General features: G+C 43.9%; 2 protein-coding genes across 2 annotated transcripts in view; one reads left to right on the plus strand and one right to left on the minus strand.

Moving 5' to 3' along the window:
* BCL2L13 (BCL2 like 13) overlaps positions 1-13,229 on the minus strand; it is a 33,873-nt gene extending 20,644 nt beyond the window's left edge. Inside the window, exons 1-2 of the mRNA XM_074538897.1 lie at positions 13,016-13,229; positions 6,881-7,041 (exon numbers count right to left, since the gene is read on the minus strand). Coding sequence (XP_074394998.1) covers positions 6,881-7,004 — 124 coding nt within the window. The 5' untranslated portion in view covers positions 7,005-7,041; positions 13,016-13,229. The remainder of the gene's footprint in view (positions 1-6,880; positions 7,042-13,015) is intronic.
* Positions 13,230-14,345: 1,116 nt separating this feature from the next.
* ATP6V1E1 (ATPase H+ transporting V1 subunit E1) lies at positions 14,346-25,042 on the plus strand. Its single transcript, XM_074538900.1, has 10 exons — positions 14,346-14,427; positions 14,458-14,526; positions 17,905-17,970; positions 18,846-18,955; positions 19,413-19,479; positions 21,197-21,286; positions 22,416-22,484; positions 22,840-22,934; positions 23,779-23,866; positions 24,438-25,042. The coding sequence occupies exons 2-10, from the start codon at positions 14,494-14,496 to the stop codon at positions 24,498-24,500; spliced, it is 681 nt and encodes a 226-aa protein (XP_074395001.1). The 5' UTR covers positions 14,346-14,427; positions 14,458-14,493; the 3' UTR covers positions 24,501-25,042.
* The last annotated feature ends 899 nt before the right edge of the window (positions 25,043-25,941 follow it).

A 25,941-nucleotide genomic window follows, 5' to 3' on the forward strand; every position in this document is an offset into this window, starting at 1 on the left:
CCTATTTTAGGTGAGAATATATTTTCATTATCAAAGATGCAAATGGTCATACCAGAAATGTGTCTGTAAGAGACAGAATAAGCACTGAATGCTTTCCTGTGCTTAAGAAATGAGTTTGCATCTTCTGGGCTTTTCGCAAACCATCTCTGCAAGGCTCTTCTCAAAACCAGCCTATTTTAGGTGAGAATTTATTTTCATTATCAAAGATGCAAACACCAGAAATGGTGTTTGTAAGAGCATTGAATGCTTTCCTGTGCTCAAGAAATGGGTTTGCATCTTCTGGGCTTTTGGCAAACCAACTCTGCAAGGCTCTTCCCAAGCCAGAGGCACAACAAATCTCTGTTACAAGTTCTTACACAACCAAGTTAGTGCATTCCACTTTCTATTTATGGAATAAATGTTCACTTTGGCACAATTATGTTCCTGTTGAGATTTTGGGTTTCAGGTATCTGGAAGTAACTTAAAAAGCAGAGGAAAATGTGTTGTGAAAGTCCATCAAGCAGTGCATCAGGGAGCATCTGACTACTAAATAAATGTGATACTTCAGTAAAACTCCAGGAGCTCAGTAACAATAAAGAGTAACCTGTTTGCCAGGGTTGATCTCAGGAGCAGGAGGGATGGAAGTCATTCTTCAGAGCTACAGAGTCTGCACATCTCACCCTACAGTGCTTGAGCCAAAATTTCAGCTAACAAGGGACAACAGGGACTATAAGGAGAGACTGAAAAGATGTTTTGCCTTTGTAGTTCAAGGGAATGAAGGATGATTGGAAAAGAAAGCCACTGATGTCACAGATTGCTCCTGATTTTTTTTCTTTCATGCTTGTAATTTTAATTTAACAATATCTTCATTTTTGAGTTCTCCTAGGTCTCTATATTAACTTCTGTCCAGTTGACTTAAAAATTTACTTTCAGCATGACTGTAATATTTCTTTAACATCTCACACTTTTAAAAACATTAAGTAACACTCTAAAATTACTGTAAGTTCTGAGAAGTGACAAAGATATACAAAATCTCTTTACAAATGTAAAAGAGATTTACATTTTATTTATCTGCTTCCTTTAATAAAATACATCCATTACACCAGCAAACTCCAGACCATGGACTGCCATACAGGGATGTAGCCCTTGATTTAAGAAATGTTTAAAAGAAGCCCTTTATAAACCATAAGAATGCTCAGCTTAAAAGAAACTGAAAGAGTCTAAAATATTAAAAAGATACAAGATACTGCCAATTAACAATTTTCTTCACAGTGTTTGTCATAGCCACAAGCTCATGGGATGGTGTAAAGCAATGGGGAAGTAGATTAAAATAGAGAAATACATCAAAAGTCACTCCTTGATAAAATATAAACAAACATTTGTAATATAAACACATTGAATCACAAAACCAAAGTACTTTGACTCACTTGAAAAGTTAGTAATACTAATAACTGCAGCAGAGTGGAAGCTTCTGTAATGAGAGTGACTTCAGGGTGAAAAGTGTAGAGATGTTTTCCAGTACTTAGTAATTATTTTCTCTGTCTGAACCAGTACTTATAGGTATGAAAAGAATTCTGAAAAAAATACAAAGCATCTCTGCACGATCTAATGAACAGACAACTGAGAGCTTCCACACATTTTAAATATAGGTACTGAGAGCTTCCACACATTTTAAATATAGGTACTCACTGTTGCCTCAAACCACACTGACTTACCCAGGTGATGCTACTCTGAGTGTTTTATCAATTTATCTGATTTGTTCACCTACCAAAAATAACAGAATATACTGCTAATGGATTTTGCTTTAAATAAATTGCAGTGACTGCTATGCAGAATCATTATTCTGGAAAAACTAATGGGAAAAATCTCTCAAAGCACTGGCCAGTTAAATTTGCTGGATTTACCTCTGGAGACACTGAAATCCATTACAGAACCCTATAGAGCTATAATGTTTAAAGATTGGCTTGCCCAGTACAACTGTCTTTTCTTCAAGAGCCTGGAATACTGTGGATGGCTCTCTCTTCAGTCCCTGTGCTGAAAAGAAGATAGCAAAATCAAAATTTCCAAGTCCTCATCAGGTGCTGATTTATATCAACGTTATTTGCTTGGAGCCAGAAGTGATTTTAGTGGTTGTAATTGAAGCCATCCTTCTTGAACAAAATCAACCAAGAGACCCAAAAGGAAACACAGCAATGTAATTTTCCATGTAATTTCTCTGAATTTTCTATTCACTGAAAAAAACCCTCCAAAAATCATCAGTCTTGCAAAGCACAATAGACCTACAAACAATGAGAAGTTTTAACTGGAAATCTATCAACCAATGTTAAAGTTTTATTCTTGTCTCAGTTTTTGAAACAGAAAAAAAAACTAGTACAAAATGGAGGAAAACAGAGGCAGAAGATGGTGACAGAGGCAGTTCTGGCAGAGATAATAATACAGTGCCACTCCTGTTGGGAAGGATCACTTTTGGTTGGGTGGTTTTGACCCACCAGATACACCTTTAGTTTAACTGGAGCGTTGAAACTTCACCAAAATTTGGGACACTGAGGTAGAAGGAGACTCAAGGGAAATACAGAAATCCTACCACCACTTAGGGCACCTGTTTTTCTCATCTCCCATGTCTGGTACACTTGCAGTGGAAAGGCAGAAGATGCTCCAGTGGTGACAAAGGGTGGCTGGAACTGGGATCCTGCACTGAACTGCCCTCTAGAGGAGTCCCTCACTCTCCCTCTCAGGCACTCAGGGAGCTCAGCTCCACCAGGGCAAGCTGAAACTTGTCTTCATGGATACTCCCATTACACTGAATATGATTCACAAAACTTAATAGGAGTACAGTCTTATTTGGATCTGAGAAAAATAAATGAAGAGAAGGTGCTGCAAACCTTAGTCAAGGCCTCATATGAATGGAACACAAAATACAGGAGTTTGTTCTGCAAGTGGAAAGGAAACAGGCAATAGGTAAAATTGCTGCTTCATTGCTTCCCATGGAAGGTCTGTCAGCACAACATCTGTGGTGGTTTGACCAGGAAGGAGTGGGAATTCTGGGATGCTGTGGTCAAACCAATGGATGTTCTGAGTTTCATACTGACACCTGGTGTAGCCAGTGGGGTTTGGACACACCTCTGAGAATACACAGGGGTTAAAAAGCAGGGCACTGCCCCTGGCAGGCTCTCTTGGGACGTCGCAGCGAAGAGGTCAGATCACCCTCCCCTGTCCAGTCACTGCAGCTGGGCGGGGGAGGGGCAGCCATGCGGTAGGCCCTGGGCCTGGACAGAGATGGGAGGTGAGGAGGCCTTCAAGGATGGAAGGGTGGAGGAGCCCCAAGAGACATCGGGCAGCCATTCCCCCCCTCAGGAGGGAGAGAGAGGGAGAGTCGGCGAGACGGAATGTGATAGCAGCTGGCCCAGGAGGAGAAAGGGGGGAGAAGGGTGCAGCCCGGCCGGCCGCAGCAGCAGCACGTGTGGGAGTATCATCGTTCTGAGACAGACAGAGACTGAAAGTTTTAACCCCTTTCTTTCATGATTGGGGCCTTGCAAAAATGCTAATCCTCCTCGAAGCTGAATAAGAAGGGAGATAGGAGATGAGATGAGACAAGGACCTGGCCCGAAGAACGTGGAGATGATTGGATGGGGAGAGATGATTTGGAGTGGCCTTTTGGCTGGACTTTTCTTGTGGCCATGGACTCAGTTGTTCCTGTGACACAGACTGCACTTAGGGGGAAGCAGTGGCTCAGAACCAGGAGGACCCCCCGGCCCCAGGGGGTTGGAAAAATATGGGGGGGACAGATGTCCCAAAGCAGAGACTGTGCCTTTTTGGAGTGAGACAAGGCATCCTTGAAAGACAACCCTAAAAGCAGCTCTGGTCCATGCGTCAGTGGTGAGAGCACTGGGCATGGAAGGAAGATGTCACAAGTGGCAAAAGGACTTTTTTCCGGGCGGTGCCGAAGTGACAGGGAAGCACACGAGGTTTCAGTGTGTTTCCAGGGGAAGCCTATGGAACAAGAAGGACTCCTTTCCTCTTCATGAACTGAAGTTTGAGTATACTAAAGTGTCGTGCCGGGCTGGGCAGTTGGGTGTTTTGGGAGAATGTATCGGATTGGGAAAGTCAGGTAGTGGGGAGGAGGAAAGTGGTTTTTGCAAGGTTTTCAATTTTTTTTCTTTTCCTTATGGTCTTTCCCTATTTCCCTGTAGTTTAGGTAATAAAGTGTTCTTTATGTTTAAGCTAAAGCCTGTTTTGCTTATTCCTGGTCACATCTCACAGCAGACACCAGGGTGAGGGCATTTTCATGGGGGGCACTGGCTCTGTGCCAGGCTCAAACCATGACAACATCCAAATCAAAGCAAAGCAAGATTACAGACAGGTGTTTTTTATTGGAATCCTCTCAATTCACAAATCAATGGTGTTCAGCCATAGAGTACAAAGACTCCTGACCAGCATTTTGAAGTGCCACAGAAATCTACAAAGGAAGGAATTTGGGATCACTCAAAGTGTTGAATTAACAACTGGTGACAGTGCTTGCAAAACGCACTGACAGGCAGGAATGCTGTGCTCCTGTTACCCCTTCTGTGTCTGCCACCAAACCCAGAAGTCTCCTCCTCAGGATGGGATTCCAGAAAACAACAGTTCATTTCCATTTCCCAGCTTTCCCATCTCTCATTCTCACCAGGTTTCTCAGTCCACACTGGGGACTGTAACACCCAGCTACAGCTCCCAGCAGTGCATTAGGCAGGGCAGGAAATATCCATTATGGGCTGTGCTCCCCTCCTGGGGACTGCAGATTACAGCCAGCAGGTGCCAACCAACCAGGAGATACTCACTGGGTATATCAACTGCTCAACAGGCAGGGGGATGCACACAGCACTCTGAAATAACCACACACAGCCCAGCAGTGCACCTCAAACACTGCTTCATTACAAGCAAGGTGAGCAAATGGAGGAGAAGGGATTTTTTAAATGTAGCAAGCAGACAAAAGAAACCTCTCAGAAGCATGGAAGGCAGAAAAGCACCACCAGGAAAAGTGAGTTAGGAAAGAATGAAACAAATCCTGATAAAGCATTTGCTTAGTTCAATACAGCCTGAAGTCCATGCAAAGGATTACAAAACAGAGTGAGAAACAAATTGGCAAATTAAAAGTAAGGCAAAATTATTTAATCCTAAGGCTTTGATCAGAAAGCAGCAAAACCACTGAAAGACAGACCTAATTAAAGTGAAAGATAAGCAGGAGAGGAGACCTTGTGGTCACTGTCTGGTTTGGGAAATGAGGTGGGGAAAATGCAGATTTCCTCTTCAGAAGTTGTAAAGTATGAATGCTTTAGAGTATTTTAGTAGCAAATCAAACCACAGGCTGCTGTGACACAAGCTAACACATATAAACAATATCTGAGAAGTAAAATCTTAAGTCACTACAAAATTTTCATTTAAGAATTTGTAGCTTCCTCTTTAGAAAGTTTAAATATACTTCTGTAATTCAGATTAGAAGTTTAGAGGTAATGAGAATCAACTGATTCTGAAAATGAAAGGTTTCACCTCAATTTGCAAATGCTTCAAGGGTAACTACAGCTAAATAATTTTTAAAAAGCTTTAGGACTAGCATTTCTCTTTCTGAATCTATTTCTAGAACAAAGCAGACTCTTACACATTGAACCTTTATATGTACTCAATACATTTCCAGTTACAGCCCAGTTATAAATGGGTAGGATGTTCAGAATGAGATGTCATTGCTAAAATAAGCACATTTTTCAACAAAGGGTTTTATGAAACAGCTAAGGTGCCTCTACTTTCATGGACCACAGAGGCAGACAAAGTGGAAGCAGCAAACATACCTTAAATACACAAAGGTATTTATGAATTACAGTTTATTAATTACATTACATTAATTTAATGAATGATATATAATATAACCAGCCTGTGCTATATGATTAAGTACCAAACAGAAGAGCACTTCTGTGATAACCTTGTTGCAGTCTTTCTTTTCAGGAATTTCTCACTTGATGACAGGTAAGTTCAGTAAATGACAGCATATGCATTATTAAATGATTGTTCAAAGAAAACAAAGATTCTGAAGACTGTCTCTGTTTGGTCTGGGCTTTTTTAAAGTCTCCTTTCATCAGCATAAGCTCTGAATCACAGAACTAATAGTGACTAAAACATCATTAAGAAGTGACAAGTCACCCAGGCAATCATGACAAACAACATTGCTTAAGTGCTTGCCACCACAAAATAAAGAACAGTTTTACCTCTTAGCTTTATGTGAAACACAATCTACCAAACTTCTTTTCTTCTGCCTTCTATTTATTTATTTACCCTCTTTTATCCATAAACATGTCCTGGAAGAAATATCTGCAGTCCTTGACTTTGCATAAATAAATAAAAAAATAAACACGAGTAGCATTGGCCACATCTCCGTACCAGCACTGAGTGACAACAACAGCAGCCTCAGTGTAATAGGGCAAAACTATTTAGCACAGGGGATTGCTCAAGACACCACTCAGTTTATGCCAGTAAACATCACCTCACCCCTGCTTACTTCCACTTGTGTCCCAAAAAAACAGCAAGCACGGGCTGAAATTCTCATGCTGGCTCAACAAATGTAATATACATCAACCCAAGGTGATATACATCCTAGCCTCTAGGCACAACTGAACCACTTATTTGCTTCCTAAACACCAACCAGCCCTGGCATAGCTCAAATTAAAACATTCATCTACACACAAACAGCGTTATTTCCATCAGCATCTCACATCTTTGAACTGGAATTTATTCATTTTTCACTGAACAAACCAAGAGATTCACTACCCCGAACATCAGGCTCACGCTCTGCACCCCTGCAGAAACACCCCAAGAGCTAATTGCAAACCCAGCTGCACATGGAAATGGCTAGAGATGAACATGCAAATATTACCTTGAGGAGGAGGAGGAGGAGGATGCTCCTGTGGCTTCTCCTGTGCTAGAAGGCCCAGGTAGCTGAGCACTACGTATTTGGTTTCATAGTGAAATCCTACAGGCACGGCAGTAGCAGACGCCATCGGGGTGGCTGCGCCGCGCTCGGGGGAGCCAGGAGGGCTGTCAGGGAACAGAAAAGGGGTTTGGTCGGGTTAGAAGGCTGCAACAGGTCATGAACCCACACGTAACAAGGAATTATGTAACAATCCTGAAGCAATATCCAGGTTTTTGCATTCTTATTTTAATAAGAACCATGCGGAGCAAGCCCAGCTGTGCCTCAGTGCAGCTCCTGCCTGCTGCCAGCAGTGGCATTTCCCACTCCTGCCTGCCATGGTCACACAACCATGCAAGCAAAAGGAGCAGCGCCTCAGCACAAGGCTTTTGTGAAGCTGGTGTGGCTGCAGAGATTTATTTGGGCTACCCATTGCCCTAAAACAGAATTATCAAAAATTGTTGACCTGCCATGGCCACACTACCATGCAAGCAAAATGAGCAGTCCCTCAACACAAGGTTTTTGTGAAGTTGGTGTGGCTGCAGAGATTTATTTTTTGGGCTATCCATTGCCCCAAAACAGAATTATCAAAATTGTTCCTTGTAAAAAATGTGTATATGATATAGAAGAATTTTCATTATGATAGTAAAGGTGCTTCTATTTTCTGATTTTTTTTTCTTTTAAATAATCTGGACTATTGAGTCTATTATATCATTCACATGAAAAAGTTGCATTTAGAATTAGAATTATCCTGAGTCTATAATTTCCTTGGGTCGTGGACTAATAAAAAACTGCACTTTTTGCCCCCACAGATGTGTACAGAAGGTTGACCTTCAATTCTACAAGCATCTTAGAAGTCCAAGTCACAAACTTGAAAAGGACAGAAGTTGTCAGAGACCAGGCAAGTGTTTTTCTGTTAGTTGAAATTGTGTTTTAATTGGTTATATGTGCAGGACTGTTAAATTTAAGAGGAGCCATCCTCTAATCTCTGCAGAGTCCAGCTGTTCATTTCCTTGACTAAAATGCTCTCCCATTGTTTGGTGGTTCCATTTAAACACATTGGTCAGAGGTGTACTGATCCTTTTTCAATGACAGTAGGTTTCACAGTTAATTTTTCCCAATATTTGTGGCATCTAATTCATTTTGATCAAGTTCTATATTAGATTTTGAGTTTACACCTGGAGCTGAAAGTGTAGCCCAAAAACAAGATGAAGCAAGCCTCAGTAGGGTGGACGGAAATTGTCAACTGGGTGGGTCAGTTTTCCACAGCTTTCTTAATTCTTTGCTGTTACAAGAACAGAACAGCTGGAGTACACCCCACAGAAAATAAATCCCATGCTTGGAAGTGGAAGTCAGGGCTCAGAGCCTATGGATTTTTATGGAAGTTAGAAAGAGACCATTAGTCTCATGTTTTGACAGATTCTGAACATTTCCTTAACCACCACACATGATAAAAAGGCAAGTTCTGAGGAGTCTCCCAAAGCCTCCCATCAATATTTTCTCTGCTTTCTCAGATTGGCTACTGTGATGCCCAAAAACTGTAAGAGAAAAAGTGACCAAAATTGCCTCAAATTAATTTTAGTGTTCCAACAGCAATGGAAAACATATGGTCAACAGAGAGAATTCCACATTCATTGTAGGGATTGGAAGAACAGATGGTTGTTTGTCCTGGATTTCTCATCCAGACATTATAAACCAGAATCCACACCTAACAGCAACATCTGGCCAAAGAACTCCTCCCTGTTTCACTTTAATTGTTTTGTTGCCTTTTTCAAATATCCAAATAAGACCTGCAGAAAAAACTAAGGTAGAGAGAAATTAACACCAACATAGTAAAAAGTAAAATCTCAAACAACAATATGGAAGTGGAGAAAAAGCCATGCAAGAGATTAAAAGGATGTTTGAGATTAATCAACATGTTTTAGCTGGTTTTGTTTGGTGAAGTCTGGATAACTACCAACATGCTGTCAACTTAATGGATCAAATAATCCTGTCAAGGGGTTTCTGACAAACTCTTCAAGTTGAGTTCTCCAGAACTTCAAAGAGTCATTCCCAAACAAGCAGTGGCCCATTCTTGGCACCAGAATGGATGTGTAAATGAAAAGCACACAAGAAGATTGTGCTACAGAACAGCTACTGAACAGGCACTGAAAGAGCCAGATAATTTAGTAATGTGAGACACAGTTACATTTAGAAGAAGATTTTTTTATCAAGTTTAAAGTTTAAAGCAGTCAGAATGAGCAAAATGCTAAATACAAGGAAAAGAAATTGGACCCACTCAAGAGAGTTATGGATTGCAATGGAAATGCCTTGGGACTAAAAGAAAGAATCAGGTTCCAAAACCAAAGAACAATCTGCAAATGAAGCCTCAAGTTCAATAATAATAATAATAATAATAATAATAATAATAATAATAAACCAAGAAAGCAAAAGAAAAGCACTTGCCTGTCTACCTGTTCAAGATGCCTGGCCTAACTTCTAATCCCTCCTCCCTGAGAAGGAATTCAGATTAACAGCAGTTGCACACTGGTTACTGAGGACAAACAGAACTAGAACTGTGCTGTGGCATGGCTGCAGTGGGAGTAGGTAGCTTGGCAAAGAAAAATTTACCACCAAACTAAAAGCTGTAAAAGGAAAAAAGTGCTGTAAAATTGGCTGGCTATTCTCTTTAGAAACTCTAGCTTCTGAAACTCATTCAGTACTGAAAAAAAAATGGGCTCTCTGTTGAAGACCATACTATGGCAGCCCTACCTCTTGCTCCATGTATTTAAAAATGCCTGAAAGCCTTTATAAGAAATGTTGGGTTATGTCTTTGCTGCAGCTTGAACCAAAGCAGCAAATTATACACAAAGGAAACAATGAACTTGGAGACAGCACTTCATCTGTGCTGCCTCTTCCATCCCAAAGTGCTCCACAGGCAGCACATCCTGCTTCAGACACCTAAGGAATCACAGCACAGAAGAACCACAGCTTTGAGCCTCTTCCAAAATTGAGATTTTTATAGAGCAAGAAGATCTGAAAAAAAACCCCAAACTGCTCTGAAGACTTAAGGATCCTTTAACAATAGATCTGCTCTTCAGATCTGCAGTCACCACACATCACATGCTGACATCACCAGGTGGGAAAGGTGCCATTCCCCAAAAAGCAAAAGCTCCCCAGCCTGTTTCAGTTCTGGTTTGTTCAGTAGAGATCCACAGCCCTGAAATCCAAATGCTTCTCACAAAGCCTACACAGTGAATGGGAGCCCTTCCAGACAACCTGAACTGATCTCTCCTGAAAAAAATCAGCCTGACAGATGGTCCAGAGACATCCAGAAACTGTGCTGTGGACCAAAGAACAAGTCTGAATGTATAATAGAGATTATTCTTCAAAATATAATTCCAAATCAATGCAGAAAATGAAATAAAAAAAGTTGATGAAAACAAGCATGATATGCAAAACAGCACAGTGCAACAGGGAGGCCTAATTCATGAAAATCACAGCTCAGCACTTCTCAGGGGAGGAGGGGAAAAAAAACAGAGAGACAGAATGAGACCACTGCTTATTTAAATAGTGGCTAATGTTTCCCTGGGGAAAGAATGATAAAAAAAAAATTACCTCAGTGGATACATTTTGAGAGGCAGTTTTATAATGAAATGAGAAAGGAGACTTAAGAACTTGAATGGAAGAAATCTTCAAATTCACATAAAAGAATGCCATGAGTGGAAGTGCACTTCAGAATCACCAATTTTCCTTTGAGAGAAGCCCACAGCACAGAAACTGGATGACTCCTTTAGGATTGAGAATGACTGGTTTTGTTTACAAAGACAAACACAGAAATATTGACTCAGATCCTGTAAATATCTCAGAAAAGGCCATTTTTCAGGAATGAGGGGGACTGAAAAAGGACACACAGCTTGAGAGACCAGATCAGAGGAAAGAGAGCTCTCCACTAAAGGAACAAAATTGAAGAGAGTCCAGAAAGTGTTTAAATGACGAGCTTGTACAGGAGATGCGATAGAGCAGAGGAAATAAGGAGTTACACAGACTCCCCAAGTCTCAGAGCCAGGGCAAGAGGGCTGCTTCAGGTTTAACAAGATCTCTGCAGGAATACTGTCCTTAAAGAACTACAGAGATCAACATTATTACCAATTACTCCCTACAAAAAAAAAAAAATCACCTTTCCCAGTTCTTGCACCCTTGGGGGACAGAAGGCTCTACCTGTTGAAGCTGACTTAGCCTGTCACTCCTCCGGCCCTGCTGTCACTTGTTTCATGTGGGCTGAGCTGCTCAAGCGACCTGAGAGCAGGAGTTGCAGCAGGGCTGACATTTCCCCATCTGTCACGTCCTAATCCACAGCAGAGTTATAAACTGGATAATGGGCAGCACCAGCCTACCAATGAATACAGGGAATATAATCCCCAGCCACGAGGCCGGGCCGTGTTTCAGTCCCTGTCTGTAAAACCCCACTGTGCATCAAGATGGGATTGCTTGCATCATCCAAACCCCAAAATGCAACATCACTGCTCGGCTGCCCAGAGCAGTTCAGCTGGTTCTTACAAACAATGTCACCTACGGATTTCAGAAACAGCAGCACCACAGCCCTCAGCTCCCACGCCACAATGGAATCACTCCAGAGCTGGATGCATTCCCCACCTAGAGCCTCACTCACCAGCCACAAACCCAGTCACCCTGTGAGCTGCTGTGGCAGAATTCCTCCTGCTGAACTACTGCCACAGCCCTGGCCAGCAAGAGCTCAGCCAAGCAGCAGGATGGCAGCACTGCAGCTCAAATCATCTTTAGGGCCTCCTGACCTCGATATGCTCACGGTTTGGGTCGTCTTCCTGCCATCAATCTCGGCAACAGGCAGCCACGCTCAGCTCAGCTGCATCTACAGCCTCGGTGTCCTTTACAAATGTGCCCAATTTCAAGGAGTTGCAGATCTACAGAGCCACACCCCATATCAACAAGATGGAAAATATTCAGGCACTCTGCAGCCTTACCAGATGTGGGGATTTTGGGTGAGACTTGCATGTGTGGGCTAGTTAAACCTTGCAGCAGTTTGTCTCTGAAAACACTTCCCATAACAGGCAGGACTATCCAAAGCATCCAGTTGTGATCAGCTTGGGAGATAAATTCTCCGGAGTAGTTTTCCAACTGGGTATGAGGGTATGACTAAGAGATTGTTTATAATAAACTGAGAGCTACTCAGTTCAAACATGTCAGTTCCTACTGGAAATGAATCAATACTGCAGCCACTACTGATCCTCTGGTGGCACTTAATGGATAGAAATACTGGAAAACACAATTGTTCTTTGTCTGGATAGTGGCTGTAGCTGACCTCTGACAGAAATGCAATTAGGTGAGCACTCTAGGCAAACGGGGTGATTTCCCTTCTAGGAAGAAAAGCAAAAGCTATATGCGTTATCCACAACAAAGGTCCCCCAGTCCTTTGCAGCTTCAAACCATCTCACCACAGCATTAAATTATGACAAACACAGCTTTCATTAACGAGCTCCATTCCCATTCACTTTCTGCCTTAACGCGCCTGTTTGGGTTTGAGGAGCCGAAAAAAGCCCTTCCAAGTTTCAGCGGCGCCGGAGCCACCGGCGGGAGCGCAGCGTGAGCCCCTCAGTTACTACGGCGATGAATGAGAGATTTATTTATACCCGGCCGGGCGGGCACGGCGGCGGGATGAGTCACCGGCGGCGCCGTGCAGGACTCGCAGCCTGCGCGCTGCCGCGGCCCCTGCAGCGGGGGAGCCGCCGACGGGAGCCTGGCACGGCCCCTTCGGCACCGCTGCCCGCGGCTCCGGGGGTGTCCCGGGGGTGTCCCGGGGGTCCGCGCGTCCCTCGGCAGCGGCACCGGCCGCCAGGGGGCGCGCCTGCCCCCGCCGCGCCCCCGCCGAGACGCGCGCTCCCGGCTCGCCGCGCCCCCCCCAACTCACGGACGGGGGTGCGCGCGCGGGAGGGCGGCGGGAGCGCGCCCAGCCGCCAGTCCCCGCTCCCCCACCACCCTTGAATCAATGAGTAAACGCAGACAGACAGGGAAAGAAATAAATAAACAAAACAAACAAAAATAAATCAACAGCCAGCCCGCCCGCTCCCACGCCCGTTCCCTCACCTGCGGGCGCCGCGGGGAGGAACTGGAGGTGGAGGAGCGGGCGCAGCTGCCGGGTCGCTCCCGCCGGGGGCGGTGAGGAGGGGAGGGGGGGAGGCGGGAGCGCGCCCGGTGCGCGGGCTCTGCCCTAATTTGCCGCCGCCGCCGCCGCCATGATGGAGGGGGCGGGGGCAGGAGCGCGCGGGGCGCGGCGCGTGCCGCGCGTCACGGCTCGCGCCGGGGAGGGGGCGGGGCCAGGCGGGGGCTCCGCCCACCGCACGTGACGGGGCGGGCGCGGCGGTCACGGAGCCTCCGGCGCCGGGAATAAACGTGGGTAGGGGGGGGTTTGTGCCAACCTGTCCCGTTTTCCTTGTGGATTCGGAGCAACAGGAGCCCTTGGCAGTGCAGCTTCCGCCGCCCTGACCTCCGGGTCTCGTGGCTGCAGAGGTGTGGGTTCGGTGGGTCAGAGTCCCAAACGCCCCCCCCCCCCCAGCAAGGCAAGGGGCGCACAGAAAAGAAACACAGCCTGGATATAATTCCAACTGTATTTGTTTTATTTAGCAATATTTATTTTACATAAGAGACATCATTATCATTTGCTGTTATATATTATTTTTTCTTTATTAAAACCTGGTTTCAATATCATTTAGATGGTGCCTGAAGTAGTAGTAAAAAGCATTCTCCAGACCCAAAGTACAGGCTGGTTTCCAGCATTATGAAGGCAATATGAAAAGACAGCAAAGTTACAAACAGAGTTTTATAATAAGCTTTTTCGCGCGGAAAAAAAGCACAGAAAAAAAAAAGGAAATGGAATATTCAGGAAGAAGCATGGATATGACAAATACCACATCTGACAGTGATTTGTAGGGGAATGATTTTGTCTTTTCCACAAAATGTTCCTGCAGAGTGGAAGCGGAAACCTCTTGCCGATTAGAACAAACCAATACTGTTATAGATTATGAAGCTTGTTTGAATTTGAAGCTTGAGTTTTGCCATAATTTACTAATTATGAAGTTTGTTTGAATTTTGCCGTAAAGAGAAGAACAGCAGCAGTAAGAGCACTGCTGCCAGGCCCTCCTTGCCCTCCCCTTGTCCGGCTGTTTCCTGCATCTTTCTGCTTCTCCCTGCTGCCAACACAAAGCGGCTTTGGGGGCTGGCAGGGGAGCTCCTCCCGCGTTTCAGCGCTGTTCGCTGTAGTTGTAACAGCCTGCAAATATCACAGGGACAGCAACAGTGACAGTGACAGCGACGCGATCACCATATATAGCCGTGTGACATCATTCGTTTGTCGAGTTCCTATTGGTCCGGATGCGCGGTGGGCGGGGCGTGTTGCGCCCCGCCCCGGCTGTGACCCTAACCGGATCTGATTCCGCTCGCGGCCACCGACGGCACCGGCCGCGTCTGCAGGGCCTGCGGCTGCCGCCGACACCGCCACTGTCACCGTCACCGCCACTGTCACCGCCGCCGTCACCGCCGCCGTCACCGTCCCTGCCACCGCCGCCATGGCGCTCAGCGATGCGGACGTGCAGAAGCAGGTAGGGCCGCGCGGCCCGGCCCGAGCGGAGCCCCTGAGGGGGCGCGGGGAGCGGGACTGGCGGCGCCGGGCCCTCAGCGCAGCGCTGGGCCCGGGCCTGCTGCCCTACCGGGCCTGCTGCTCTGGGAACGGAAGATCGATGGAGGGGAGGGATCCTGGCTTGGATAGTGGAGTCTCCCGACAAGAAGGCGATTTTTCCCCTCCTGGGTGGATGGGCCCCACAGGGAACTTCCGTGAGGCGTTTTGGGGCCGTGTTGGGCCCGGTTGTGACGGGAGGGTTCCCGAGCAGGCTGTGTGCTGTCTGCCGGGGTTAATTGCACCCCGGGCGGGTAAGTGCAGAGCCTCAGATGAGCACTGTGCTTTTACAGCCTGCTGGGGTGGATGCTGAGAGGTGAGGGCCGGTCTGTGCTTCCTGCAGAAGGGAGAACCGGGGAAAGCAGCCTCAGGCTGAGACAGGGGAGATTCACATCAGATATTGAAAAAAATACTTTGCTGTTAGGGTGGTCGAGCACTGGAATGGGTTGCCCAGGGAGGTGGTGGAATCAGCATTCCTGGAGGTGTCTTCATCTGAAGTGGTTTAGTGCATTAAAGGTTATGGTTGTTGGTTGGACTGGGTGATCCCCAAGGTCTCTTCCAACCATAATGATTCCATGGTTCCCTAAGGATTTGCCATCTCTTTTTGGCTTGTGGCTGTGTTACCTGCAGTTAGCTGTACCTTAGCATGTGGGTGGGCTGCTCAGCATTCCTGAATGCCCTTCTCAGCTCTACATCCTAACCAGAGTAGGGGCTGGCTTGCAGTGGAAACTTCCAGCGCTGAAGTCTGGCCGTGCACACTCCTCCAGAGGCAGGACAGCCTGTCCCTGTTGACAGTAAACACTGCCCTCAGCTAAAAAATCTGCTTTCAGCTGGGTTGGAGAGGTGTGTGGTGTCAAAGGCCGTGGGCATCCAGTCAGCACTGGTGTGGGGAGTTTCTGCAGGTGATGAGCAGATCAGACTAGTTCCCTTTGTCCTCTGCATCACAAGTACTTGTGTCTCACTTTCTCATTCACTAAACATAGTCTCTTGGCAAGGCAGCAGCACAATGAAAGTAAAATTGGTAGGTTGCCTTTCTCCAGAAGGAGAGTTGTAACATTACATTGTATTCCTTTTATCTGCAAAGCTTGGGTTGGTTTTTTTTCCTGCCTCTTTTATGAAGATAATAAAAATAAAGCTGACATTAGGGTGGTCTTGCTCAGCCAGACCTGATTTTCAAAGGTGAGTTCAGGCTCTGGTGGTGTATCAAACATGTAATACTGATGGCATTCCACATGTGCACATTCCGGTCAGTGCTTGCACTCCTGGGCCCAGCATGATCCTGTTGACTGGACAGTGCTGATGATCCTGCATGTGGATCACTCTGGCATCACTTCCCAGCTGGACCTCCTTGCCACTACACTTCCAGTGATTGTCACTCTGAAAATCATCTCTGATTGAGACTTTTCCCGTTGTCAGACTTGCTTTGTTGTTCTGTCAAAGGTATTTAACACATTGTTCCATCTGGTCACTTCTGAAGCCCATCTAACATCTACAGCTTCCCTTGGAAAGGATAATCACACTGCTCCTGACAGGAAAACCCCTTCCTTCTTTCTGCAGGAAATACTGCCTTAAAATAAGTCTCTCATTTCAAAATGTATTTTTGTCACTGTTATTAAAACTGATCCTATTTATAGATGTGAAAATCTCACTTTGGATCTCTCTTCATTTCTAGAAAAACAAAAGAGGATTTCAGTACAGCAGCTTTTGAAGGGAATAACACTGTTCAGTCTTATCAGTCTAGGAGAAGTGCATTCCATATTATCTTGCTTCCCCATTCCATATTATCTTGTTCTTTACACAGAGGATGTTTCCTGAACACCCAGAACTGTCAAAAGTGCTTGTCCAGAATTCAGAAACCAGACTACACTGGAGGAAGTGACTCAGTCACATACAGGCTGCTGCTGCTAAGTTCCCAGTCCTCTTCAACAATAGGCTATTCAGCAAAATAATATCCTTGTTTTAAATGCCTCTCTTGTCCTTTCTGAAAGGCAGGGTAGGTAGACAAGCACTTGAAAGTCTTTGCAGACACAAATTAAAAGCAAACCTGCTGATTTGATATTGAGGATGTAAATGTTACTGTTCATTTCTTCCACTGTGCTAACACGCGTTTAAAATCTTCCATTTGTCTCTTCACTTCTGGTTTTTCATTCCTATGGGCTTAGTGCTGCACACTGGCTCACTTTTCACCTTGGCACCTTTCTAATCTCTTTAAAACATTTCATTTTAACACGAGATTCTATAAATAGAGTCTTTTGTGCGAGTTTATTCAGCCTGGATTTTCTGCAGAATGTGTCTCATCACTAAGTGCAATCACACAGAAAGTCAGGAGGTTTTAGGGTGTGCTCCATGTGGCCATGGAAGTGTCTGTGCCTCCTCCCAGTTGCAGTTGGGTTGGGAGTGAGTCCTTCCAGTCTGGCCCAGATGGGAGCCTGAGCTGAGGCCTGCTCACAGAGAGCCGTGTGATGGCTGAACAGAACTGGCTCTGGTTGCTCTCCTGCTCTCTCAGCTGCTGGGCCTGGGCTTTGTAGTGCTTTGGGGTGGCTGCAGAAATGCTTTTCAAACAGAACTTGCTGGTTCCTGTGGGGCTCTGAAGCAGCATGTGACATTCTTGATGTGGTCAGGGTCACAGAGCATTGCTGCTGCTGTCTCCTTCCCCAGCCCCTCCAAAGCGACAGTATAGGTTTTTACAGAATTTATTACAGTTTCCCAAGAGAAGGGTCTGTGGTGTTCAAAGGAACTTGTGACTGTACAGATCTCACCAGAGTGGTCAGTGGCACTTGGCTTGGCTTCACTGGAAGGCCCAGGTTCATTCAGATGCCATCTGTGTAATCTTTATGTTTCATGGAAATGTCATAACAAACAGACTCGTTTTGCTTTCTGAGGATTTTTGAAGTCTGGGAGGTTTATTTAATAATCCCAGGGGTGAAAAGGTTGGTCTTATTAATGAAGAACAAAAATACCTTCACATTTATACCCAAAAATGGCCTTGCATATATACAAATTTTCTTTGGGGTTGGTTGGTTTGTTTTGGGGTTTTTCATGGTTGCATACCTGAAGTGCATTCTTCTAATAGCAGCTAGTAAAGCATCATTATATAGAATTATTGGGGAAATTATTTTCTTGTAATATATGTCAAGATGAACTGACTCTTGTGTATGCTCAATGACATTTCCTTGCCAACCAATATTATCTGAAAGAGTAAATGGATGTGGAGGCTGTACAGATGAGTAGATACATACACCTGCTTCCTCTGGTCAGTGGCCTTTCCTACAGAAAACATTTTCTTTCCTCTCTCTTGTTACAGATCAAGCACATGATGGCTTTCATCGAGCAGGAAGCCAATGAAAAGGCTGAAGAAATAGATGCCAAGGTAAAAATGGAAGTTCACTGTCAGTAAGTGCAAAAGGAAAACTGCCTCCCACATCCTGCTCTGAAAGTTTCAGAGAGAGCTGGAAACCTTTGTAAGCTACAGCTGGTTTCTGTTTAGGTACTACATAGCAAAAATGTACCAAACTAAGGTAGCATTTCTTAGTTTTTGACAAATGAAAACGACTCAGAGCTGGTTTTGGTCAATGTTTTGGTGGTTCTTGAATATAAATATATTCATATCAAAGTTCAACCCTTTTTTTGAGCAATCAGGAGAGCTGAGGGGTAGTGTGACTAAACTGGATTGAGTAGAACACCTTCCCCCACCAAATTGGTATTGAATTACTTGCTGAATGCTTCACTTAGCTTAAGGCACAAGAGACTGGGTTTAATATTAACCTGGAGTTAGAGTATAGATGTTTACTGAAGAAGGATTAATGGTGCCTTTCAGCCCCAGCAATCTGCATTATACCACCAGGGAAATCCTTGTTGGTATTGGACTCAGCATACATGTTGCTGATAATATTTAATCTCCCTTCAACATTTAGGTTTACATAAATATTTAATCAGTACTAAAGCATGTATTCCTGAAGATCTTCAAACAGAATTCAGAAGTTGAGATTGCATTCTCAGATATAAGTAGGACAATTATCCACATGTTTTTACATTCTGTCTAGTGAGGCTTTACCAAAAAAAAAATAAAAGCTGTGCTGTCTCCCTCCTTGTGTAAGAATTACTTAAAGAGCTGAAGGGTTTTTATATGGAACCATAGATTGTATCATCCTATCCTGTGTGTGAATGTGTTCTGTTACATTTTGGTTCTGTTTTTTTCAGCCCAAGGAATCAATTTCCACTTCAGTTCTTTAATTTTTACTGTAGGCAGAAGAAGAATTCAACATTGAGAAGGGTCGCCTTGTTCAGACACAGAGGCTGAAAATCATGGAGTACTATGAAAAGAAGGAGAAGCAAATTGAACAGCAAAAGAAAATGTGAGTTGCTTGGGCTAGACAGCTGACTTCAGAGCCTGAGTTTGCATTTTGTTGTTAATTTTATACAAAATTCTTCTGGCCCTGCAAGCACACAAATTGTAGACAACATATTTAGTTATAATTATGAGTTCCTGGGTTTTTTTTTCTGGGGAGAAATGATCAAAACTGAGCTACAATGGTATAACAGTGTGATAAAAGAATTCTTCACATTTCTTTATGTAGTTAACATGTAGAACTTTACCCTGGGACAAATGATCATGTTGGGTTTAGTTTGGCTGGGTCTTCACCAAGAAAGGGCTTGTGCAGTTTAATCTTATGTGCAAGTCCAGAAACAGATTCAGACAGGTGAACAGACCTTGGCTTTAAGTGTTGTAGAATTGTTACCTTTAAATGCAAATGTTACAGTTCTTCTGTCAAAGACTGATGGATTGATCCAACTTTATCATGCAACTTGCAGCCAGATGTCCAACCTGATGAATCAAGCAAGGCTGAAGGTCCTCAAGGCAAGGGATGACCTTATTGCAGTGAGTATCTCTGAAGCAGACACACAGTCTCTATTTCTGCCATAAGTTAGGAAATGGAGCTGTTCCCTACAGAAAATAGGATTTTTGATTGAGTTATGTTTGCTTCAACATACAAAAATGGCTTTCCAAGCTGCTCTGAAAGGCCCTTGAGGATTTAGTCCAGCTTTGCTACCCCCTTATTTTCACAGTTTCCATTACCTGCTGTTTTAGGGAGGTGCATTGGTCTGCCAGGAGCATTGCAGGCAGTGTTGTATCTGTCATTTGCACAGCAGCTTGTTTCTTTCAAGGGCAGCAACTCCCTCTTGCACAGTTGGTAGAACTTGGAAATTCTGTTTGCCTGAAGCAGTGTTTATTAAAAAACCCAGCATGGCATAAGCAAGGAGGCTGAAAACACCACTAAGTGGGAGTTTTTGTGTCCTTCAATGGCCCATAGGCCATGAAAAGTTTTGCTTTTTTGTTCTGTGTTGACACAGAGTAATCATTCGTCAGAGCAGGCAGCATTCAGGCTGGTTTGTGTTTCCTGTGTTTATCTCAGCATGGGCAGTGTGTCCCCATCCTGCTCACCGAGCAGCTTTGCTGTGCTCTCCCACCTCAGGGACAGTTTGGCTGCTCCATGTTCTGCTAGATGGGGCTGTTGAGCTGCTGGAAAAGCTTGAGATGGGATAAATGTTCAGGTGGATGCTACCATGAAAAAGAAGAGTTAGCAGAAGAAAATCATCAGTTTATTGATTCTTTAAAATGAGTTTCAAACTTCAGATTGTATTTCCAGAGAGGAGGGAGGTGGATTGCTCAAGGGCTAACTCTGTTGTGTTGGTCTCTGCTGGGTAATCTCTTCCTCATTTATCTGCTGACTCAACCTCATGCTTCTGAGTAATTCTAAGCAGTCTTCCTCATTTTAAGACATTTAAAGTCACATGCTGCTCACTCTTTCTTTCCTTATCAGATCTTTGGCTTCTTTCTTGAGAGATGAGCAGTGGCAGAAATGCAGTGTTTCCCTAGGGAGGACAGAGTAACTGGGTTTGACCATGGCAGTAAAGTGTGATAGTTTTATATCTTCATACTGATTGTGTTTCTCTGCACTCTTTTTCTAAACACCATGAGGTAGGACAGGAGAGAGTTTCTTTATCTGGAGCATTTCTCATGGTTCAGTTTTAGGAGCTTTGAGTTGACTCTTTTAAAATTTCTTTAAAATTCAATCCCATCCTATGCTGATTTGCTGAGTAAAGATAATCAAGAGAGCTACTTCAAATTAAAAATAAGCTCTCTCTTTGCATTTACTTACAATTAAAGAATACCTAACCTGAATATTATTTGATAGAAAAATAGATTGGATTTCTTTGCTTGACCATAAAGCTGAAAAAAATTTATTTGGACAACTATATTATTTTACATGGAGCAATTATTTACTACATATTTAATTTATCTAAGTTAACATTTTAAGTACCATTCTTTTACTCCTGAGCTCTCCCTTTTTCACACAGCAGGAATTATTGTCAGGTTGTAATGAGGTCAGCCCAGGGCAGGAGGAAGGGAGTGTTGGGCAGGGATGGTGTGCCATGCACAGAGATGGAGGTCTAGCTTGGATGAACACCAGCTGGAGTGTACATTTACGTGTTGGCAGGGTGTGAGAGCTATAATAGAAGTACAGAAAGTTGGTAGGCATGAAACCAAATGCCAAACAGATGGGCTCTGCTGATCTGATTTCTTCTGAATGTAGGATTTGCTGAATGAGGCCAAGCAGAGACTTGCCAAGGTGGTGAAAGATTCTGCCAGGTACCAGACACTGCTGGATGGACTAGTTCTACAGGTAAATATTCAAATTGTAAAAAATGGATCATTGCTGCCCTAGCCCCTTAGGTTTCTTTTGTCAGAAATAGCCCTCTGAAAGTTCCAGTTGTATTAGAGTCTGGATCAGATGCTGATCTGAGTGATCCCTGAATTTTAAACATCATTTCAATATCTTTGAGTCTTGGGTTCTGAGCAGACAAGGCTGTGGCTTACTTTGGGGTGTAGAACCTGGGACACCAGCAGCAGGTCCATTGTAAGAACAATTGCAAGTGTGCACACACTCATTTTAGGGTGCACACAGGAAGCTCTGTAGTGATGAGCTGGATCAAATGCTCCTTTGTCAGAGGCTGCTCCTCCAAGCCCACAAATCAGTCAATACCTGTCGAACACCTTTTCAGCATCTGAGACTTAATAAGCCTTGACAAATATACTGTAGTATGGAATGTTCCTGTGACAGAAGCAGGCACAGAAAGCAGCACCCAGAGCTTTGCTTGCCTAGAAGAACCCCCTCAAAGCCCAGAAATGAACAGCTGAAAGCCCAGTAAGCCTTGGCCAGGCCGGTGCTTTGGGCTCTGGTGCCTCCTTCTGGCACGGACTGGTCCTGTTGCTGGGAGCTCCCAGGAGCCATCACGAGCTCTCCTGTCACCCTTGATGGCAGACTTTTCTCAGTAGTGCCTCCTGCCAGCTTGTGCCTCCAGCTGGGTGTTGTTTCTTTCTCACACTCAGGTCTGCTCTTGCTGTACATCAAAAAAACTCCTTTCTTGTTCTTGCAAATTGGCCACACTTCTCTTGGCTTGTTATGTTAGATCCAGTGAGGGATCTGTGCTCACAGCTGGGCCAGATGATCATTGTAGGTCCCTTCAGACTGGAACTGGGCACCACACTCCTGAGATTCCCTATGTTTAGTTGCACTTGAGTTCCAAAAGCATCATCCATAATCAGGCTCTTCCCCAAACATTGGTGCTGTCCTCTCAGAAAGGCTGCGTGAGGTGAACTCGTGGGCAAAAATCTGAATAAATGAGGCTGATATTGCTGGGGCTTGGGTTTCAAATTGATCAGCTTCTTTCCTTTCTTGGGGATAAATAATTGTGACAAAGAAACAATTGATTTCCTGAAACTGAAATGGTTGTAATGGTTATTCCTTGCAGGGCTTCTACCAGCTGCTTGAGCCCAGATTAGTTGTTCGGTGCAGGAAGCAGGATCTCCCCATGGTTAAGGTGAGACACCTGCAATATTTCGACAGTGCTCTGCTGGATTTGCTGCTCAGATCCCCCTCTCTGTGTGATGTGGAAACAAGCTTTGCTTGTTGCACTTTGGTTGCAGCTACAACGTGCTTCCAAATGTGGGGGTCATTTCCCTGCATGAATCTTACCTTGGAAACTTTAGACCTGGCTACTGTATTAAGAATAATAACTGGGTTTGGCTGAAGAGCCAAACTGAAATGCATTTGCTTAATTAAAAAAAAAAAGGCCTCAATCCCTTCATTTTATTAATACAAGTGATTGTATGATCAAACCCATGTGCTGCAGTGGCATTTGTCAGTGCTAACTGGAAGTTTATCTTGTGTCCTAGACTGCTGTACACAAGAGCATTCCCATCTACAAAAATGCCATAAAAAGGGATGTGGACGTTCATATTGACCAAGACAGCTTCCTGCCAGAAGATATGTAAGGAAAATGGGATTGTTTTGTACAGGGCACTAACTTAATGCAACTTTTCAAGCCACAGCTCACATTAGTGTCAGAAAGTTAAGTGTGGAATGTCCTCAGAGTGGCTGCTGCTGTTCTTGTGTAACTGGCACTTCTTTGAGTTTTTCAGACACACACTCTGCAGTTTTCTGCAGACAAGCACTGTCCCCACCAAAAATGTGAGGAAAAGTTTTGTGCAAACTCCAGCCTGATTCACAGTACTGGAGCAGGAAATCATTGTGCATAGGAACTGAACCACTGGTCTTTTAAGGAGAGAGAAGATGGATGTAGCCATGCTTTCTGTCTCAAGATGAAGCAAACTGAATCTTGAAGTGCTGCAGGACAATCACTTGATGGGGTTTATGTCTGTTCTGTCTGCAGGGCTCTGTTTCCGTATGGTATCATAGAGGTACCATAGACAAAGCTGTGTATTCTGCCATCTTTATCTATGGGCCAACAAACAGCACTTCCAGCTCCTTTCCTCACTTCCCAAAATGTGACACTCTCTTAATAACACAGAGCCAGAAGCTGTTTTGAAGGGACAAATTGCAAAGCTCCACTTCCATTTAAAACATACTGGTGAGGGTCCTTGCACATAGATGTGGTCCCTAATAACTCCGAGATCCTTTGTGCTGCTGCTTCTCTGGATCTTTGTGCTGATTCCTATTAAAACATCATCAAAAAGGTTGTTTTTTTAAAAAAAATAAATGTTAGCCATGTATCTGACTTGTCTATAAACGCTGATTTGGGATATGTTTGCCACATTCTGATCCTGATCCATGGATTTCACTGAATTATTTCTTTTTTTGTTGTCCATCTTTAGTGCTGGTGGTGTTGAAATCTACAACGGTGATGGCAAAATTAAAGTTTCCAATACCCTGGAAAGTCGGCTGGACCTTGTAGCCCAGCAGGTGAGTTTCTCCAACAACCTGGGTAAACAAAATACAATTAACTAGTTTGTTCTTGTAATGAAATCCTTGTGTTTCCAAAGTGTCACAAAGGTGCATGGCATCAGATTTCATTGGGAATGACCAGTAGGAAGTTATTTTTGAATGGAAAGAAGCAAATTACAGCAAAAAAACATGGCTTTCCCTAGAATGATTCCTTTTGAATTAAGCATAAAACTATAAATTATGATACTGAAAGCCTTGGTTATTATGAGCGCACTGCAGTCAAGATGCTGAAATGCTGAGGCTAACTTGAATCACTGAAGCTAGCTTGAGTACAGACTTTGGCTGAGACCTATTACACTCAAGTGCAGAAAACTCTAACTCTGGCATCTCTTTCATGTGCTGCAGTACAGGCAGTGCTTTCAGTCTACAGAGTAGCAGGCAATGTGTGATCAGGGAGAGACTTCAGCAAGCTCAGCTGAACTGACTTGTTAATTTTGAAGGCAGCCTAAGTATCCCAGAGTGCCTGCAGGAAGAACCTGCAGCAGTTTTATTGCCCATTTCACATAACTGATGTGTTCTTTCTCTTCAGATGATGCCAGAAATCAGAGTGGCTCTCTTTGGTGCTAATGCCAACAGGAAGTTTTTGGACTAAAGCTCTATGAGAGAAGGTGGGATCTGTTCCACTGCCATACTGAAGGGGATGCAAAAGCATCTGCTAATTTAAAATCTTGAAATTTAACATTACTGTGTCATCCAGTATCTGTTCTTCAATCGAATAATTTTGCATACCTGCTGTGCTTAGCCTCTCTACTTGTGGTTAGAATGCATTGCTCTAAGAATGTGAAGACATACATATTCATCCAGAAGTGGCACTAGGAAATGGAGGCACTTGGGCTCTTGGCTTTCCTTGCACTGTTGTGACTCTCTAAAGACAAGTGGTGCATTTAGGGTCACTCTCTTGCTTTGGCCTTGTCTCTCTCAAGTTATCTGATCTGTGAAGTAAATGACTCTGCTGCTGATGTCAAATCCCCTTTCAGTTATGGTCTTCAGTGTTCTAAAGGGCATGTATTCCTTCCCAAGGTTGGTAGTTTAATTCATGTTACTTGGTCAGGCATTTCCTGTTCTGTATATGTGATTTAAAAAAAAAGCCTGAGCCTGTAAAACTCTATTTATTAAAATAAAAATGTGTGTGTATATGGAGTTCCTTGTCACTTCTCTCTGGGGCATTGGCAGCAGCCTTTGGAAAGTGGGATTGTTTGTGCAAGGCCTTCCCTGAGCTCTGTGTATGAGCTTTTCTGTGAAGCTGGAATTATGTTGGATTGCAGGCAGGGCTTTTGAGTAGGACTCCAGGATTCTGGAGCATCATTCTCCCTGAAAAATGGGTCAGTAGTTCTGCTCCCTCTATCTTCTGTCACAGGAGAGAGCTGCAGTAACACAACTGTGCTGCTTAGATAAAACAAACACAATCCATTTCCCATCACAAGGCTGTTGCTTCTGTGCAGGACATCCAAACTGTACCCTGACTCTTCCTAATGCTCAATTCTGAGATTTCTTCCATGGAAAATAAAAGCTGATGAATTACAACTTAAATATGTTTTGAAATCATCTTCTCTAAGGATTGCAGTGAACCAGGAACAGTAGGAATTTTACATTGTGCCATGAAGGGCATTTGCCAAGCTGCAGCAGCACTGGTTTTATGCAATGTTTTTAACCTGAGGCTCTAATGTGTGTGCCCTCATGTAAAGTAGACTCTAAGTGCTAGATAAGCCTTTTATTGTCTCATTCCTCTCAAATGGAGATTGTCTGTTAAGGAAATCCTGATTCCAAACTTATTTAATCTGTTTCTGGAAGAAATGCTTTAAATTTGCTCTTAGGAAATTAGATTATTTATCAAGGTTGGGTTTTTTTGTTTTACTGCTCTTTGCTGCTGCATTTAGGTGCCAGCTCTTGTTTTCCACATAGATGGTTATGGCATTTTTTTCTTCATTTGCTTTTCAGCATGTTTCTGTGCTGGGCAATAAGTGTGTCTGGATTAAAGTCTCTCTCTTTCTAGATTTTGCATACCTGTTACAGCTTTTTGTCACAGTTGCTGG

This window comes from Zonotrichia albicollis, chromosome 4, assembly GCF_047830755.1.
Source record: "Zonotrichia albicollis isolate bZonAlb1 chromosome 4, bZonAlb1.hap1, whole genome shotgun sequence".
NCBI lineage: Eukaryota > Metazoa > Chordata > Aves > Passeriformes > Passerellidae > Zonotrichia > Zonotrichia albicollis.